This window comes from Paramormyrops kingsleyae, chromosome 10, assembly GCF_048594095.1.
Source record: "Paramormyrops kingsleyae isolate MSU_618 chromosome 10, PKINGS_0.4, whole genome shotgun sequence".
Lineage (NCBI taxonomy): Eukaryota > Metazoa > Chordata > Actinopteri > Osteoglossiformes > Mormyridae > Paramormyrops > Paramormyrops kingsleyae.
Window position 1 is genome coordinate 21,483,985 of NC_132806.1, and position 20,033 is coordinate 21,504,017.

The following is a 20,033-nucleotide window of genomic DNA, read 5'->3' on the forward strand; positions in this document are numbered from 1 at the left end:
GTTCACTGCACTCGATTAAGGGAATGCAGTTGATGCTGCACTTCAAATTACTTAGGTTTGCTAGATTAAAATAAGATATATTTTTGTTAATTTCATACATGAGGTTTAATTAAAATAAAGCTGAGGTATCTTTCAAAAATATTGCATTCTTACGTGTAGCATGTTCAAATGTTCAGAATTAATCAACTTTATTATTACTTTGGGAATTATTAAATCGTTCCATGGTGTTTAGGAGCAATTTTCGTTTTAATAAAAATTCCTGATATCAGAATTGATTTGCGCTGGCTTCCTCGTATTTTTGTGTACGATGCTCACTTTATAAACACTGATTAATTTATCTTGCCATTTACAGCACAGGTTTTATTTTTTTTTCTAGAAGGAAAAAACCAAGGCCGTCATTATAATATATATTTACGGGGGCAGGTCCCCCGCAGCACCGCAGCATTCAGATTGTGCTCACAACATCCCCACCCCCCAGTGTATATTAAAATTATGGCCTTGGTACCGCCTCCCCCCCCCCCCCCCCCGGCCTACGGCCTTGGAAGAAACCCAGCAAATAAATTAAACGAAATTCAGTTCAAAGCGGTTAGAGATAGCTGGCTGTGCAGTGAAAGTTGCACTTTCCCCCCAAAATGGCCGAAACAGCCGCATGGTGACGGGGGATGTCTCACACTGTGGGTTATGTCCTGGAGAGCCGCCTGCGAATCTCCAGATGTTTCGCCGGATCGCTGCATGTGCGGAATATCAACGCGATCCACACAACCTCTTGCTTAGACACACGCCTGGAACCTACTGAACCACTTTAATTAAATGGACTGGGCCATTCACCGTATCTTCAGTCACGCGAATAGGATAAATGATCTGATACCTACTTGCATAATGGTTTTGAGGTGATCCGAAGGTTGTTAAAGATAAATTAATGCAGGTTAACCATCTTTAGGACATTAAATATACAGTATTTACCGCTATATAGAAGTGGGTTTAGTTGCTCTAAGCATTCTTCAAGCACTATATTGTAAAGCCATGTTTTAATCAATATAATAACAGTTCAGCTTGTTCTGGTCTACTTCAAATGAACTGTTTTTTTATTATTATTTGAATGCCCTCTATACCCACCTAAATAGCCCTTTCCTTCTGAATAAACAGCCAGCGCTCCGCTAAATTGGCACCTGGTGCAGAATATTCGTGTCCCACCCAGCTGTTATGACCTGGACTGTGGCTGTTTTAGAGGTTGTCCTGCTTGACTGTGGTGTCTGGTATGTTCTATTCCACTTGCCATTTTGGTCGTTTAAAAAGTATGTGGTGTTTTATTACGTCTCTGCATTTGTTGTTTTGGAGGATGATATCTGTGAAGGCCAAAAATGAGGGATGAACACATGAATGTCACACACATTGTGTATTTGTTTTTATCAATATCCTTCCATCTTCAGGGTAAAAAAGGTATAGATTTTAGGCCTTGGACCACTGAACAGAGTTGGGGTTGCTAGGTTCTGAGCCTTGGCCCTCACCTAGCTGGCTTGAAGCCATCTTCTACTCCTGCTGTGTTGTATTGATCCAGGCAGAAGTCCACTGACCCACATTATTGTGCAGAGTGAGAGACACTGGAATGCAGCCTTCTGATTGGAGGCAGGGCGAGAGTTAATCAGCCACGCTTGAGGCCTGATTTACAGCCTCTCTGCCTGCTCGGCATGGGAGGAGGATGCTGCACTCAGGCAGCTGTACTTCTCCCCCACTGAGGCTGGGTTTGATCTCTTATCTCTGCCCACCAGAAGTGCAACAAATTATATCTGTATATTTTCTTAATTATAGGCTGACCATCATGGAGTACGCCTTTTTCTAAACTGTCAGCATCTGTTGTCCGCATGGCCGGCTTCAGCTTTTAGTAATCTCACTTTTACTGTTCATAACCGCTTGATCATCCTGCAAGCCACACCGTCTGTGGCTGTTCCGCGTGTCACATGTTTGTGCCTGCGTGGCAGGGGGGCATGATTATGTCACAGGGTGCTTTTTCACGGGTGGGAGAGCAGAAGGGAGATGTCCCTATTTGTTCGCATTTCTTTGGATCCCCCTTCAAAGGGAGCACATATGGCAGTGCCACGATTCCAGCGGAGGGTTCCGTCAGAAGCTGCTCCACCCCACGCACGATTCATTAGCAGGCGTGACATCTCCACTTTGTGTCTGTTGCCATGGTTACCCTCCGTCTGCTGTGATGAGCGGCAGAGTTCCCTCCCCCCATACACTGATTTCCCGCACACCTGACACAGTAACAACTAGCCAGATTGCTGACCTGGCATGGAGGGTGAGGATGAGGCTCCGCCCACCATGCTTTAACGCGATCCTATTGGTGTATAGTGTTGCCGTGCAAACCCAGGCATCCATCTCATAGGCTCTTTTTCCATTTCTATCTATACAGTCAGTATAAGAAAGGAAAGCCCTCAAAATGTCTGTTGTAGTGTTTTCACTATCTGAGAGCTATATGACAAAAGAAATTGTGTTCTTTTTTTGTTTATCTTTGTATATGTATTATTTGTATATCTTTAAGCATACCTACAGTGTATTGATTTTAGCAGTTATTGAAATGGTGAAAGGAATGTTATGGAAGGGCATGTCCACATCAAAAAGCAACTTTCTCTGTATTTGTAGGTCCTTTCCTTTTAATTTGATCTTCAGTGAGGATGTTGGTTATTTGAACAATGTTTTCTGGCTTCCCGTATTTTAAACATGGACGAAATGAGTCCGTTCCCTGTCTCTCACCATTGTTAGATTAGAACAGAAGTATTTTACAAAGATGAACATCCAAAGAACAGTTTAATTTCAATGTAAAAGTCCCTTGTACTATATCAGTATTCTGGGTGTAACTTAGGGGACTTTTACTCTGATATTAGATCTACGGGGCTGCCATCATGCGTTCCTATGGCTACGACATCAGACTTGCATATTACTGGAGAAGTTGGCAGGGACACATTTGGTTTTTTGCTTGCAAAAAATAAAATAGATGTCTTCTAAAACGAGAAGTAGACATGCCGATTCAGGAACATGGCGTCTGAGGTGAGGACCAGGATTTCACATAGTGACTTACAAACATGATGAAATTGCAGGACAAACCATGCGTGACAAGTGATGAAATTGCAAAAACAGTTCTTTATAAGCTGGTTTGCAAATTCAGTTTTTCCCATATTCTGAAAGAGGCTGAATCAAGTTGAATTTATTTGTTTTTCCATTACGGTTTGGAACTGGTATCACTGGGGCGAAGATGGTACCTGGTTTAACCTAGTTAAATTAGCCACTGTTTTGCCAAATAATCTCGATCTGGCATCAAATGCAGGCAGGTAAAATAGAAGTATATTGTGCAATACTTAAAGTACTTCATGCTAGAAAATGCAGATAGATATAACAGAAAATTAAATATTGCCTAAAGGCTTCTTCCCAGGACTTGCCTAACCCTAAAACACTGGGTTTTTATAAAGAAAGGAAAGTCTTTGAAAATGATTCTTACTACTTGCACTGTTCTATATAGGTGCAGGTGCTTTTAAATACCTTATATATGACTGGTTATGTAGGCATAAAATATTAATGTGCATAGACTGTGAGGATAAAACATTTTAGGCGGATGGTCTAATGTCCCACGGGACAAATTCTCTGCAGAATTAAAGATAAATGATTACACTTGAATACCTGGCATTGTTCTACTGTCATGATGTATGCTGGAAACTGTTGGTCTAAAGTGGATAATTTCTAAAGTGCAATATGCAAAATATTTTTAGACAAGGGAGAATAGACTGCAAGGCGGCTGTAGTGTCAAGTCATGTAATGCTCCTTGTTTTTAACCAAAGGTTTTCGGTGGTGTAGAGGATTCTATATGCGATTCTCCATGAAAAATAATTGCAGAGGCTTGCTTTGGATAATCCATCTGTGACCCCCCCCGCCGCCCCCCCTTCCTGCCGATGCTGAACAAAGCAATCTGAGGCAATACTGGTAATGACGTGATTTGAAGCAGGTCGAAAGGGGTTACCATGGCAACAGGGAGACAGGAAAATCTAGTGTGTTGTATATACTACTGTTTCTCCACAGAAGCGCTGTGGAGCATCCGTTTCCAACCCGGATGAATTCTTGGCTGAAGAGCTGCTCCACATTGGCTACTAAATTCATATGAGAGTAGCGGAGCGGGGGAATTTATTTCTGGAGCGGCAAAGTAGGCCGTGGGCTGTGATTGGCTCAGGCATTCTCCCTTTGGCATCCTTTCTTTCTACTGGTGATGCTATCAGTAGCAGTGCAATGGTCATGAAGCTGGACTGAATGAAATCCCAGGGGGATAGTGGCAATCTGCCTACTAGGGTGCCAGTCAGGATGATTTGACCTTTATCCCCATCATGTCCCATCCCATAGCTTCTTTGACAGTGATTACATTCCAGAACTGCTGTTTTCACATGAGGGGCAGGTGCTGTGCTATGCTGTGCCATTCTGTGCTATGCTGTGCCATTCTGTACTATGCTGTGCAGTGCTATGCCACTGTGCCATACTGTGCTGTGCTGTGCAGTGCTATGCCGCTGTGCCATACTGTGCTGTGCAGTGCTATGCCACTGTGCCATACTGTGCTGTGCTGTGCAGTGCTATGCCACTGTGCCATACTGTGCTAAGTACGGTGTTTCCAGGGGGCAAGATCACTCGCTTCAGCAAAGCTATCCTTTTTTCTCATGGTTCCCACAGCAGCTGCTCTCTGGTTTATGGGCATCAGCATAAATCCCTCCCCCCACTTCTCCCAAAGAGCGGTCTTCTGGATTTCTCCATTTCTGCATGTTTTTTCAGAATTTCTGACCTGCTCTTGTGTGCTTCTTGCAAGTACCTCTCGCCCATTATCCCTGGAGTATTTTCATGTGAACAGTGCAAACCAGGTCAATTCAAGGCAAGGCAGAAGCAGGTTGAATGTGTGTGTGTGTGTGTGTGTGTGTGTGTGTGATTCTCACCACTGGCATATCTGCCAAAGAATTTATGGATTAACAGGCAGACGCTGCCTTAGCCATATTCACACTTTGAAAAGCCCCGAATCAGGGAGATGTGAGTAACTGCAAAGCTTTTACAGTCCAGATGCCTGGGTTTTACTCAGAGAGTCAAGATCAGCAAGGAGGTCAGCATGGATATGCTCACAGTCCCTCTCACACCTCGGCCCTGTCCTCTCTGCACTGTCTTGACCCAATAGGTAATGAACTGTCTAGTCCAGCACTATTGACCTGCATGTTACTCTAGCCTGGATAATCATGTGTTCCACTACTTCTGGATAGTCCTGGATGCTAGTGTACCATTCAGCTTAGTCAGATGGTACAACAAATTTAATAATCTTAACCACAACATGGAGCCTCATTACATACTTACAGGACTGGCTATCTGGGATACCAGGCATTTTCCTGGTGTGTTGACAGCTATGTGGGGCAACAAAATTTATCGTGGGGAACCCGGTCGGTAAAATACATTGTGCCCCCCTCATGTAAATCCAGCCCCAACCTGGTGTACAGTATCCGTCAGATACTATCCCACTGTGTACTGTTCAGAATTATTGATTCTAGATTGTCTAAATACCATGATGGCTTATAATGTGATTGGTAATGTGCTTCAAAAGGTATATTACACCCTAATGTATAACCTGGTTGTGTGCCATATACCTCTCAGGCTCTGGCTTTAGGCAGTACTGTGTGTCCCCTGTGTGGAGCTGTGTGAGGTGAAGCCTCCGGTGACTTTATAATTTCCTCTGCTCTATTAAGTGTGGAAGGATTTACTCACTGCTGGAGACGCATCTTTGTGGGGCATGGAGCTCGCATCAGTAATTCAGAGGGAAGATTGAGCCCATTGTTGTTATTTTCTGTGTGAGGGAGCAGCCTGGCTACTCGCCCTTCGTTTCCATGGCGACTGCAGCTGCCGTGGAGATGGATTTGGCTGGGGGAGAACCGTGTATTTAGCACAAGCGTGGGGGCTGGGGGACTGTGGAGGAGCAGAAACGGGCTCACCAGATGTGGGCCCCTCTCCGAAGGCTCCCTGTGACACGTAGATTTGTACACCTTGCGTAACCGCAGTCAGAGTTTCAGACGTTGTAACCTTTCCAAATAAATATCTAGCCTAAGCTGTTTTATTAATGGGCCGAACGACTCCTGGCTCTCGTTCTGTTTTTGTAACCTAATTTGCGACTGCAATCCCAAATTCTTCAGGGGCACTTTTTGGAAACATTTAGCTAATTAAATGTTTGTGATGAAATACCAGGCAAATTAATTTTTGCGCAAGAATTTGTCAATGGCTGTATCTGTTCGCTATAAAGAAGTAATAATAGACCAAAAAAAGCACTTAAGGAGGGGTCCCTAAAGGCTGGGGAGAGTTGGCCTTGAGGAACGTGCAGTCTTGGCTAGATGTTTATGGGAGCAAACTGCTTTCCAGGGCTGAGGAATAGGGTCTTTGGAGGTGCCCAGCTGGGCATTACAGACCTGTGAGAATTGATAGGAACCTTCTAGTTCCACGTGGAAGATCTGTCTATGTTCTCGCTCGCAGATATCCGTACATACACTCTCACTAGCTAACATACACCATGCATTGGTTTGCTAAATACCACCCGCACACAAAGACACGTCCTCTCTCGTACAGTCACACAGCCTAGCTGGAAGTGGGGGGGGTGTTTTTGCCCATTTGTCCCACAATGAAATGTACACAATGTAAAAATATTAAAGTAACACAAGAAACAGATGCCCCAATTCTCCTCATCGCTTCTGGCATAGATCTGCCAAACCGCTCACACTGCCAAAGCCCATTGACTGTGGCGTAAGCTGTCTCTGTGAAGATTAATCGGACCTGTGTTTTTAGCCAAAGCTTTACAGTTGCCAGTGCAATTATGTGTGTTTTCGGCTGTGGAGGAGTGGGGCCAGTTTTTTAAGTAATGCAGATCTCAAAATCTTCATATTCTCTTGGGCTCTGTTATGGCTAGTCATGTATGAAGTGGTTACATCACCATAAAGGACTAAGTGATCCATTAATGGTTGAAAATCACTGCAATGTAGCATAGATCTCCTGTGCGATTATCCCTCCATCTTTGTCTTCCAGCTCAATGCTTATGTTGTTTCCAAGGATTAAAACCTCTGGACCATTTTCTATCACCAGGGGCTGGATGTGAAAGCATCAGTCCATGGGGACGAGAACATCGAGGAAAGTCCATCAGCGTGCTGCCATGACGATAGGAGCGTTTCTCCTGTTATGAAGGCATTAAAGGACTGAAGACTTCCTGCCACACATATTGGTTTTCTGGAAATGGGTTGTGCGATGATGCATAGATCTCGTAATTGCTTCTTTGATTATCTTCTCCATTTTTTTTTTGTTCACGAGCTAATTTGTTAGTTAAATGGCTAAGTTTCCCATCTGTTCCTTTCTTTGCTAACAATCTGGATGGGAGACTAAAAGTGCTCACTAGTCGTGTCAAAAATATAGACCTTTTCTAGGAGAAATTTTGATTAATTTCTCTCTCTCAGGGTCCCAGGGGTGTTTCTAACTATTGAGAAGATCAGGGGCTCAAAGTCAAGTTTACCTGGGGCTTGACCTTTTTTTTTGAAGGAGGACTGGCATCGGGGCTAAAGTACTTGGGGCTAGGCTTAAAATATTCGGGGCTGTAGCCCTGAGGGATCATACCTAATGACGCCCAGTGCCCTGCTCAGTCAGCCTGCTATAACTGAATCCCCACTAGCATAGCTGGCTAGACAGCTTATGCCCGGATGTGAGACGGGGATCTCTTACTGTCCTTGGGTTACTTAGTTCAGATAAAACAACACAAGACTGCTCAACACCTTTAAATTACTGCAGTGCTTCCTGCTTGTCTGGCTGGTCATTGTTGGGACCGCTTGGCAGCGCTTCAAGAGTACAGCTGAGCAGAGGTGCATGTGTGTCTGTTCTTGTTCTTGCATGGCCTTTGTCAGCGCCGTGGATCTGTAAGCACTGGCACGTGGTCCATGAAGAAGGCCAAGCCGGGGGCCGGCTGGTAGAAGGCCGTCGTACCCGTGGGTCTGCTTCTCATCAGCCAGCTGGACCTTGACAGATGTCCCCGAGATCCGGTAAACAGGAAGGCCTCCCCCCCTCCGTTTGGTAGCCAAGCCCCTCTGGGCAGAGCAGGAAGCAAAAGGATGACATGCCTCATCTCACAGAGGCATCATGGTACTTCCTGTCCATTATGTAAACTGCGCGACTGTGACCAAGGCCATCGTTTGGCTCTTTCCATTCTCTTTTTTCCAGAATAATCCTACACTCTTCTCCTCTTTGTTCATCTGTTGTTATCCTAACAAATCTTTCCCTTTAATTTCCCCTTCCTCCCCACATTGCCTTGCAGCCTGTCTGCCATACTCTTATGGCGAGCATGTGAATCTAATCAACACCACGGCTGTTTTTTAGATGACTTTCCAAGGCTACTCCTGGCTTCATAGTGCATCAGAATGGTTGTATTCTGTTGCACCTGGTGTGTTTGATATCTCCTGGCAGGTTCATTAGTTCTGGCATAGTCATCAAGTCTCGGATACACAAGTTGAGTAAACAGAGACCTGCGTGAATGTGTCTGTGTCTATGTGTGTGTGTGTGTCCACCACTGGCGTGTGTCCTGGCATTGGCCGACTGAATGAATTGGATCTAATAGAATTAGCACTGAAGCCGGATTAAGTCTGTGAGGTAAGAACAGTCTATCCATTATGGACTTTCTTGCAGTGGTGTTTTTGTCACATCCTGTGAGAGGCGTGTGAGACGTGATGTCCCTTCAGCAGTGATTCCCAACCTGGTCCTTGGGGACCCTCAGACAGTCCATGGGAGCTGGGAGGGAGCAAAAACATGGACTGTCTGGCAGGGAGCTGGGAGGGAGCAAAAACATGGACCGTCTCTGGGTTCCCAACGGCTGGGTTGGGAAGGCATTCCTACAGTGCATTTGTGAACAGATGTTAGGTTTAATAAGGAGGGGATGAGACAGGAGCAAATGAGTCTTGTGTACAGATGACAAACAATCAGCTTCAGTTAAAAAAAAAAAAATGATTTATTTCATTTGATTTAATGAGCGCAATGACTGGACTTAGCAGACATTAAAATGGTGTGATTGGCTGGTGCTGTGATTTAGGACGTAATCTTTCGCCAGAAGTTACCGCTCTAAGAACAGCTGCTTTGTCTTATAGTCTGCATGCTTTACTAAACTGCTGAAAATAATCATCAGTCGATTCATCTTCCATCTTGCTTATCCAGTACATAACTAGGGTCATTGTCTGTAAATAATCAGGTCTGCAAATATGTACGTATAATATGATTATGTATGAAACATGTAAATTTACAAGCTGTAAATTTCCTCATCCTGCACAGGGTGTCCCCTCCCTTCCCGCCATAGACTGTCCTGCACCCCTTTAGTCTGTATTCAGTATCTCTACAGTTATCAGGAAATCAGTACCTTATGGATTTCATAGGATCGCAGACTGAGACTAGCAATGGCTGCTTTTAGGTTGCGTGTTGCCTAGTGGATGAAGTACAGTAATTGTATGTCTTAATCAAATCTAAGGTGGTCAGCTCTGAGAAGGACCCATGCTATTGAAGGAACTTACACTGAGATGCTTTTGTAAAATTAATCAGCTGTTTGACAAAGTCTAAAATGGTTTAATGGTATACTAAGCAATTTCCAGAAATACTGAGTGGACTTCAGCTAAGGAAAAAAAAAAAACGGATCGTTGTACCTGACAGTAGAATTTCATCAATCCATCACTGCTTGTGAGAACCGTGTTTCCATGGAGACCACTTCTGCTCCGGCACCTTCTACAGAGCGAGGTGGCAGCCATTTTGTGTCAGCAGCAGCAAAGCATAGTTTCATTGATGCTGGAAATGGAGCCTTTAATGCTAAGATTATCTGGAATGTCAGTACAGTAAAATTTTGTTTTTGTTATTTAGGCAGCATGCCAACGATTTCCTCCTCTTTACGTATAAATTACTCTCCAGCTTGGATTTATTGTAGGATATCTACACTTGCTCTTTGTTTCACAATTATATTGTTTATTGCAAAAACAAAACATCTATGTCCAAAGCACCTTAAAAACGTTTGATTACCTCATGCTACACAAGCTGCACAAACAACCAATTTAAGTGGTGATTCATTCTTTAAAAATGAAAACAACAAAACCCATTCTGTGAAACACAAAAATACTTTTAGGGGAACTTCATAGGGGATCTATCTGACAAAAGCTTTTTCTTGCAGAACCAGACTCATCATTGTCCAAGTTTTACTGGAACTCCTCACTCCCTTAATGTAATAAAACTCATTCTTTCCATAATGTAATGAAACCCTCGTCGTGATGTTATTACAGCCAAAGTCACTGGGAAATAGTTACATGCGGTAAATTTAGAAGAGACTGTTTAGATTCTAATCTAATGTAGTAGATGTCATATGTTAATCTATTGATTCATATTGAAACCCCTTATCCGGTTCCTGGTGCCATTGCATCACACTCATTCTCTACATCAGGGGTAGGCAGCCCTGATCCTGGAGTGCTGCTATCCAGCGGGTTTTCTGTCCTATCGGGTAAGTTACTATCTGCCTGAGATCTGGTGTGGTTCATCAGAGACCAGGTGGGAGGGAAAACCTGCTGGATACGGCACTCCAGGATCAGGACTGCCTATCCCTGCCCTACAGGGAATATAGAGGCGCAAATTCATATAACGGAATATCTTTGGACTGCTGAAGGAAACTAGAGCAGTCAGAGGAAACAGACCCAAACCAGGGGGAATATGCAAGTTCCATGTAGAAGAGCTGGGGGGGATTCATACCCCCAACCCCCAGGGTGTGAGTAGACAGTGTCTGTCACTCAGTCAACTGCAAATGCTTGCTTTAGCTAATAGATCTAAGATGTTGACTGACTATGGGCAAAGCCTCTTTCCATAAAAAGCTCCTAATGGTGTTCTGCTGAAGGTGGTACCGATTGGGGTTCTGGTACTGGGACTGATGCCTGCTCTCCAAAGCCACAGGACCCCTGTGGTTCACCATCATCATGGCAACGTACAGTGAGGCCCGAATCATCAGGTTGGGGGGTTGGGAGCAGCCAGAATGAACGGGGATGTGCAACCCATAAAGAGGGGGCCATGCAAGGGGGCGGCAGGCAGCTTCGCGGTCGCTGGGAGATGTGAGGACAGTGTTATTGCAACAGCTGCCTTGACCTCCATGTTGGGTCTCTGGGATGCAGCTGTTTGTTGAAATGTTTGGACTGTGATGCATTCTCACACAGTAGCTAACAGGCTTAAAGTGTGTTCTTCTATCAGGGACTGTGCATTTATTTACTTCTTTGGCAAATTTATAGCATGATAATAAATAAAACTAATTCATTTCCATTAACTACGGAAATTTTATCTTGAGCCGAGCTATGTTTCTGTTATAGAGCTGTTGTTTGAATTAAATTTGCTCGCTGAATGGCCCTCTTCAGTTTTCTTCTGACAAGACTGGACATTAATAGTCTGCGATATAGTTCCCCAGGAAGTCTGCTTACATTACCAACGATGACTCCATGGCTCTCTTGAATTCCCCTCAAACCCAGAGTCAGAAATCCACCTGGTACATTAAATGGAAAAAAAAGGTATTTTGAGAAGAGTTAATACTGCCTTTTCAGAGTACTGGAAGAAAACCAGCCTTGCTGTTCACTGATCTGTTTATAGGAAAACAGAGAGAGGAAATATGATGCTCTTTCAATCTAGCAGACTTTTACTAGTATGAACTGGAATGAAAAAATACGCATGCTGCCATGCACTGTGAAGCTCAGGTGTGAAAGGCGGTGGAACGTAGCCAGAGCCCCTCCCGCGTCACTAATCCCAGTCGCTGGGTCCCTGTGATCTGACAGGCCATATTTAAACCCTCCACAGCTTATGTTTCCCTACAGGACCTGATAAAAGCCTGGAAACCAGGACTGTCCCCACACCTCTGAAGGCCTCCTCTAATCCTCAGCAGAGTTCTGCATTCTAACTGGCTGTGGCTTGTAGTTCGTGTGCTTTAGCCAGGTGTTCAGTGCCTTTCAGGCCTAAAATCAGCATTTAGCAGAACAGGGCTTTGTGACCTGATTCCTGTCAGTCTTGGCTCTGCACCACAGGAATCTGCTGCCCCGTTTCCGTTTTTCTGTCAGAGAAATGTTGAACTATGTACGAAATAGGCCACCTTGAACGAGAACTTGAGTGCACTCAGGAGGGACTACATCCCATAATGAACGAACAGTATTTCCGTTCCCGATGTCCATAATGCTTTTTGACCTTCCAAATTGTACTTGCTAATTAATGTCTTGCTAATTAGTGTTCTCCGTGGTCTTGAACTTTAGCTTTAGCTACGGAGCACATGTCACCCCTGCTTTTGAGGCAGAGTGGATTTGCGAGCCGATAGCAGATGGTAGCACTGATCGAACCAGACGGGAGCGAGAGTGACCTTCAAGCCAGCCGTCTCATCTCAGCTCTTGGCATCATTGCAGCTTTGCTGTGACTTTCACCCATATTTAAGAAAAGTTGTGGTTCCTCCCCCCTTTGACAAAATGTACGTAAGTGTGCCTCAGTAGAGAACTAAAATGTGTAAAAGGGTTTCTGCTGTAAAACTAGCACTCAAACACTCGATGTACTGTAACTGCGGTATTCGTGAAATCTTCCTATCTGCTCAGATTGAGAGTAACCTTCAGCCCCCAGAGCATTTGTCTGGACTGCTAGCAGGCTCTGTACATTCATTCTATTCACTCTTCTCTTCTGAGCTCTTCTGCAAGCTTTTCTTGCGCCTCCAAATTCATGCTATCGGAATCTGTGGTAAAGCGTGACGTGGGGCACGAATCGGTAGCCAATAAATGTGTGGGGGGTTATTGAGGGACCCCTTTGCTCCAGTTCCCTTTAAATGTCCTCCTTTTTGTGGTGTTTCTCACACACACACACACACCAGCCAGCTGTCCTGTCATTGTCTGCACTTAGTTGCTCCCTTGCTGACGTCTGGCAGAAAAACCCTTTTGCGAACGGCATTGATGACTAACAAAGGTCTGTTGTGTTCCTTTATGACTGTAGGACACAACAGCAGATCATCTTGGCTCACATACATTCATGTCTGTCATCCTAATCCTATTGATCAAATACTTTTATTGTAACCAGAATGTTTTATTTTTTTGTTTTATTTCTACATAGACATTCTGTACAATTGGCGAAGACGACTGGCATTTCATGGTTCTCTTAAATCACTGAGTGAGAAAAGCCTTGTAAGCTGGCTAGCTAGATATCAGAGGTTAATGAAGCACACCAACGAGGAGGAACATTTCAGAGGAACTTTTTATTTGAAATGTCAGTGTTCAAGAAAAAGTAGAACGGCAACATAAATATTAGCATATAAAATAAGTGTAACACATGAGCGCTGATCTAAGCATTTTATAGAAAGATATTCCTGTAGAGTATGGACAAGCTTATCAGCACACGCACATCTATATATTTATGTCTATGATAGTGGCATTCCAGCAGGACAAACACAAAAAGAGAAATCACAAACACAGAAATAAGTTTCATATGGATACAAATGCTTTTTTTTTTTTTTTTGTCTTAGTTAAAATTGAGAAAACACAAGTCACAGGTTTCTACTCTATATTTTTCTTATTTACACTGGGGGGGTTAATCAGTCCTCTGGGTGCTTAGTTACTACATGACTACACTTAGATTGAAGAACATCTCAGTTTTTTTTTTTCCCGTTTTCTAAATTAAAAACGTAACACATTCCAGTAGTAAGCCACACTGAAAAGGGCTCATTTTTAAACATCGAATTATTAAATGTGATTCATACAGACATCTGGCTCTGGAGAGAAATGGTAATATTTACATGGGGGGGGGGCACAATGGTAGAATGGGGGGGAAACGGTTACAAACTCGGAATGGTGTGTTGGAGAGGCCTCAGTGCTGTCTGTGATCAGGTGGACGGAGGCGACAGGGTCTTTTGGCCCAATGCCGGGTTTCTGCACCAAGACGAGGCCCAGTATCTGCTTAGGTGTGGGCTTCTGGTCCCGCGCGGACTTTCCCGACAGCCTTGGCTCCAAAACCCTTCCTGAGTCCTAATTAAACATTGTAGAGTTCTATAATTACGCTAGGTCCAGTGTCCCTTAGCCCTATGCTAGCTAGCGCTATGCTATACCTAACCTACAGCAGGACAGCTCCCTGCTACACTAGTGCTGCCCACTGGTGCGTGCGATGTGTGTTCCAGTTGCCGGGTGCTCAGCTACATGCGTTTAGCGCACTGCCCCGGAGCAGCTCGGGCTCACGGTGGGGATGCGTGCGGTCAGATCGGGCAGCATGCAGCAGACTGGGATGCGAAGCGGCTAATGCGTTCAGCGAGATGAGCAACGGAGACCCCGCCCACACACCCCTCACGCAGAGCGACAGGATGATCCACCAGCACTGAAACTGCTCCAAGTTCCTCTCGAAGCAATAGGACATAAAAAAAAAAAATCTTAAAGCCAAAAGTCTTCTCCAAGTTACCAAGACATATGCATTTTTTTTTGCTATGTATTAATGCTAATTTTTTTTTGATTGCTGACAAGAATCTCCAACCAATTGAAATCCATTTCCCCCACCTGCAATGCATAGTTTAGCTTCTGTGGTTCTCAGTCTGCAGATACACACCATCGTATCTGCCTGTCCATCATCTAAGCCGAAACGTCGCTCTTTCCACCACGAAAAGCATCCACCGTGCGCCTCGTGAAAACAATGGAAATGTCAGCGTCACTCTCGGTAAGTAAAAAAATAAAATAAAATTTCATTGTTAATACTGAGTTACAGGGCAAAGAGATCACATCCCTGTTCAACTATCATTTGAACTTTACCTCATAAAAATCCCTCTGGATTTAATGTTGCGAGAGGATCCGCCTTCATTGCCCCAATCCCTCCCAATCTTAAACACCAGCATTAAAAGAAAATCATGATATATTCATATAGTAAGATAAATGCACATTACAGGTTAGCTTGTGAGTTTAAAAAAAGGAAGCAGAAATGGGTCCGGAAATGTGAAAACTCACTACATCACTCTGCAACACCGACCTAACAACGAATAAAAATCAGGCAAAAAAAGAATGAAATCGGCTGTCCTCACACGTGGACATCTGCCTCTCGCCTTGCAGCTCATCTCCGCTGCCCCTCACTTCTTTTCCTTCTTGGCAGACTTCTTCTTGCTGGCAGGCGTCTGGGCAGCCTTGGGGGCCTCGGCCTGGGTCGGGGGCGGAGCCTGGGCCTGGGGCGGAGGCAGGGCCTGCTGCTGGGGGTTGGCCGTCAGGGTCGCGGTGCTTCCCGGGATGTAGACGTTCTGACGGTAGTCGGGCACGTGCTGCAAGGTGAACTGGGGGCTGTAGCGGGTGCTTAGGCCCATGGTCCCAGGTCCCAGAGTGGCAGTGGCCTCACTCACCTCTAGAAAGGGTGGGAAATACATTGTCAGTGGCTCAGTGTATGTGGGTATGGTATGAGACACTGTGCCCATGATCAGAAGGTCACTGGTTCAAATCCCACGGTTTGCAATGTAATTTCGCAAGTGGGCCCCCAATTATTCCAGAGACTGGCTAAATAAATTAAACGTGTAATGACCACATGCATAATTATGGTGTCCAGGCCGCCCCTCACACCCCTTGCTGATAGCCCGGCGTGTCACAACAGAGGGTGCGATTTGTTCCATCAGCCGGGGCCAAAATGGAGGAAGTTTCAAGAGAAGAAAAGGGGGACAAAAAAAAAAAGAAAAACTGTGGAAACAGTGAGCGTGATCCCTTTGGCAGCGAGCAGTGGAATTTGAGAATGTGTGCATGAGTGCATATTTTTGAGAGACGGCTGCACTGTGCTGGGATCATTTGCTGGGAACTCAGTGTTTACGTGCTGCTCATTGCATGGGTTTACATTTATGTATTTATTAGACGATCTTGTCCAAAACAAGCAGAGAGAGAGCAGGGTCAGAATCCCTGAAGCAAAACTGGAGTTAAGGGCCTTGCTCAAGTGCCAAATGGTGAAATCACTCTGCCAGCTTTGGGACTTGAACCCATGACCTTCCGATGACTGGCACAGAGTACTAACCCGCAGAGCCACACCACCCTATGATTACACACTGTTCCATGCTGTCCCACTCTCGCTCTGAGGCCCTTCAACAAGCCACATCCATGACACACACCATGTTATAATCAGGTTTCACTGGGAGGGTGATTCCATTCAGCAGCTGTTTGGCCTGTAGCTTGGACGAGCACAGACAGTGTTGCTAGTTGGACAACTGGTGGGCCAGAAGCTTGCTCTTTAGGTCCTAAGCTTAATATATACAGCTGAACAAGCAGAAGTTATGGAGGGGGAAGCTAAGCAATAAAATAATTATTAAAATTATATTCATGCGTGAATTCATTCACTGCAAGATTTCCCAGGTCAGCTAAAGGTATATTCCAGAAACCTGGGGCAGAAGGTGTGGAAAAACCTCTTTTTCTTCGCTCCTGTATCCGTGCCCCAGGCTGTGACGCATTTATAAGAGGAAGCTTTCAATGGGGGGGCCCCTTTGTCCCGTGACGCTACCCGGCGGGAGGCTGGCTGGAGCGCGGGGGGGCCGCTTTCCCCGGGCACCTCGCTCAGAAGCCGCCGCAGCGGCGGAGGGACGGTGTGCTTTTATCAATGAGCCGTGGCTGTGAACCTGGAACAAAGAGTCCCCTGTGCTTGGAAGGCGCTTCATTAGCAGGCTCCGTCCGCAGCAGCGAGGCTCCGAGCCGCTTTCTCTCATTCGCTTCACTCTGCGCTTCACTCCCACCCCATTAACAGTGGAAAACAATCCGCTTTTTTCACCGAAACCACTTGCCCACAGTGCCTCTGGAACAGGAGCAATTTTTTTTTTTGGGAAAACCAAGCATAAGATTTTTGCTTGGAGTGTGACGGCAAAGACACCTTTTTCCCGTGGTGGGGGTCAGACTGTCATGGTGTGCCCCCCCCCCCCCCTCCCCGAAGCAAGCTAGCATAGGTTCTAGCAGATGTTTGAACGAGAGAGTAGACATTCTAGCACCATGTTAAAATTAAGATACAGTTCCTAATGAGAACATCCAACCATGTCCAATGAAGTAGGAACCGCTTGGAAAGTGTCACCAACTCTAGGCTTCATCGAGGAGATGCAGAGACATGCAGAGAGGAGGACTTTGATTCGTACCGTTGGCAGCAGCCATGAGAGCCTGGAGTTGCTCGGCCTCAGTGGGCGGGTTGGGCCAGGGTCCGGTTCCCACGGCCCCCTCAGGTGGAACGCCAGCTCTGCGGGAATACGAGCGCCAGGATGTCAGTGAGTCGTACAGAGAACAAATGGGGGTTCCCATTTGCTGTGAAGCGGCAGCCATTTTGTTTCGGCCGTGCGGGGGGGGGGGGGCGGGGGGGGGGCAGGAAACGAGGTCTAGCAGCAGAGCAGTGGGGTGACAGCAGGACGATGGGAAACGCACACATCACTTCCTTCAGCCATGACAGCTGTGGACGGCACAGGTGTGTTCTGCACAACCGGTGTAGTGTCGGGTAATAATAACCACGACCCAACCCCTCAGTCCCATGATGGTATGGGCAGCAGCTCCGCCCAGCACAGCACAGTGCAGGCTGGCTGGGCGTTAAATCAGAGCAACCCGACACCAGCCCCAGCAGCTGCAGATAAAACAGCTCACAAGGCATGGTGTGCACATGGCCTTTGTGTTACCGCGGTTACGGGCTGCACCCCCGCCTTCATCTACAACAATTAGATAACATGAGCCCATATGAGCTTGGAATGTCTCACTGGAAACATTTTACGAGGATAACGAAGTGGCCCACATCTAAATGGGTTCTTCATGTGTGCCGCTTATGTGCACATCTCCCAATCGGAAGAGCACACATCGCCAAATAGGTAACAGTATGTTCTCGTCCTTTGTGAATGAGCAATATCAATATGTGTCCCCCAACCCCCGCATCCTTCCTACACACACAGAAAGATTCTTGCTCCCTAGTTGTTCTGATGTGGTTTCCTTCCTTTGTAAGTCCCAGGTCCTGCTAGAGCCCCCAGAAAAGTGTCTGGAAAGTTCCACTACAGCAGGGTTCCAGCCGAATAAACACAGGTTTCAAAACTACATCGACACACAGGAACCTCGACAAACTGCATAAGTCTGGCAGCCACTCTGAACCGTAGGAGCGAATGTCGTGAAAAATTATGAATGGGCTGGGGGCTCAATCGTCTTTGGTGATTTCTGCACTTTACTGGGCTGCATCAGCAATCCACAGCACAGACTGCTGCTCGCACTAATTCGCAGCGGCAGCAGAATCGCCTCCCACTCGCCTACAGTGACTGAACAGGAAAAAATTTCATTTTTAGCTTAAAATAAAATAAACCCTGCCACATCTTATGGGAAATCATAGCGCTTACCACCTATAAGACCTCGTCCTTGGCTAAAATCTGGAGAAATCCTGCTGTCTAATCACACAGTGATCTCACAGACATAGCGTGTTTGTGGGAAAAAAAATCACAGCTAGAATGACTTTTGTTAGATTAAAAAGGCCGTCGCTCATAAAACTTCCTCACCTATCATTTCAAGCATCTACAGAAATACTTTCATTTCTTAAAATTGTGTGAAATCTGACCACATCTAATAAATATAACAAAATTAAAAATTTGTCTCTTCCCAATGTGACCCCCACGCTGCGCCATAACACGTTATAAAAACTTTTAAAACATTTCACATAAACCATCTGTTAGTGTTCCGCTTGTGTGCTGTGTACTTAATTTCACCATTTACCTGTCAGCATTGTCTGCACTGTCTGTACTGTCTGCACTGTCTGTACTGTCTGCATTGTCTGCACTGTCTGTACTGTCTGCACTGTCTTTGCATTTTGTCTTGGATTTGTACAGTGCATTAGCATCTTTGCACTTTACATACCTCACTGCTGTATGCACAATAATTTCCCCCCTGGGATCAATAAGGTTTATCTCATAAATACCTGTGGTGAAATACCCTTCTCAGCGTTTCAGTGTTTGACGTTAAGCATTTCATCTGGTAAACAAAACCACCATTGTGAGACAGACAGAATGGCAGCACATTCATAAAAAAAAAAGCAAACTCATTAATTATGAAGAGCACTGCGGCATCACATGTAACAGTGACAGCGATGAGCGTCTACCCTAACACCGCCTACTGAACACAGAGGCACAGCGCAGATTTACTGACAGCGTGCTACACAGATCCAAGGAGAACAAGCGCAGCTGCACATCGCTCTGGCCACACAGCGCTTCACGAAGGCAACTACCAAACACATCTGTACCTGGTTCTCTTATTTGAAGTCCATCTCAGCTCTGCGGATTCTAGTTTGGAACAACTGAAAAATGGGCATCCAGTCGTCTTCGGTTAGTGTCATGCACCAGAGTGATCAAACAATGATCTTCACTCAAGTTAGCTTCATATCTACGGCACTACGGCAGCAGGCGAACGATGGGGCTCTGAATAATGCCAGCGGCGGTCACTTTCGGCCCTTCACTTAAAATCCATAGGCCGCATTTCCCCCAGCGTGACATATTTCAGAACTCCCTGGAGTCTGTTGACACTGCCAAAAATACTACTTTGAATTTCCATTGGAATGAGGGGAATTAACAGAGAACTCTGAAAACTGGACTCTGACCAGCACAGTGACGCTGGCTTGAAGACTCTCTGTCTGCAACATTGTTACACAGCATAACCATTTTTAGGGGGTGATGCCTCAACTTGCAGAAGGTTTAGGAGTCGGCTTGGGTGGCACCTAATTTTTCATACCATACCTTCGGAACAGAATACCATGGTATAAAGAATTTTGACAGTGTTTTCGGAAGCAACATTATTCTGATATTGTGAATTTTTGGCGATAAATTCCTCGGCCTCTCCCATCAACCTCCAGCCCGGCAAGATTTAAAAATACCATAGTATACCCAATCTACTGTGGTATACCCAACATATCATCGTATACTGCATTACCTGGATACCACCCAAGCTTATTTTAGAACAAAGCTCTGCCTCAGATAAATGGCTGTGCTGAAGATT

General features: G+C 45.3%; 1 protein-coding gene across 50 annotated transcripts in view; it reads right to left on the reverse strand.

Annotated features, from left to right (window-relative positions):
* Positions 1-13,287: 13,287 nt before the first annotated feature.
* LOC111859848 (protocadherin gamma-C5-like) overlaps positions 13,288-20,033 on the reverse strand; it is a 219,694-nt gene continuing 212,948 nt past the window's right edge. For 30 of the 50 annotated variants that reach the window (XM_023842912.2, XM_023842908.2, XM_023842907.2 and 27 more), the window contains exons 3-5: positions 19,285-19,338; positions 17,168-17,265; positions 13,288-15,417 (exon numbers count right to left, since the gene is read on the reverse strand). In XM_023842912.2, the coding sequence (XP_023698680.2) occupies positions 15,152-15,417; positions 17,168-17,265; positions 19,285-19,338 (418 nt within the window). In that variant the 3' untranslated portion in view covers positions 13,288-15,151. The remainder of the gene's footprint in view (positions 15,418-17,167; positions 17,266-19,284; positions 19,339-20,033) is intronic. The other 20 variants (XM_023842933.2, XM_023842929.2, XM_023842927.2 and 17 more) reach the window with 1 other exon arrangement.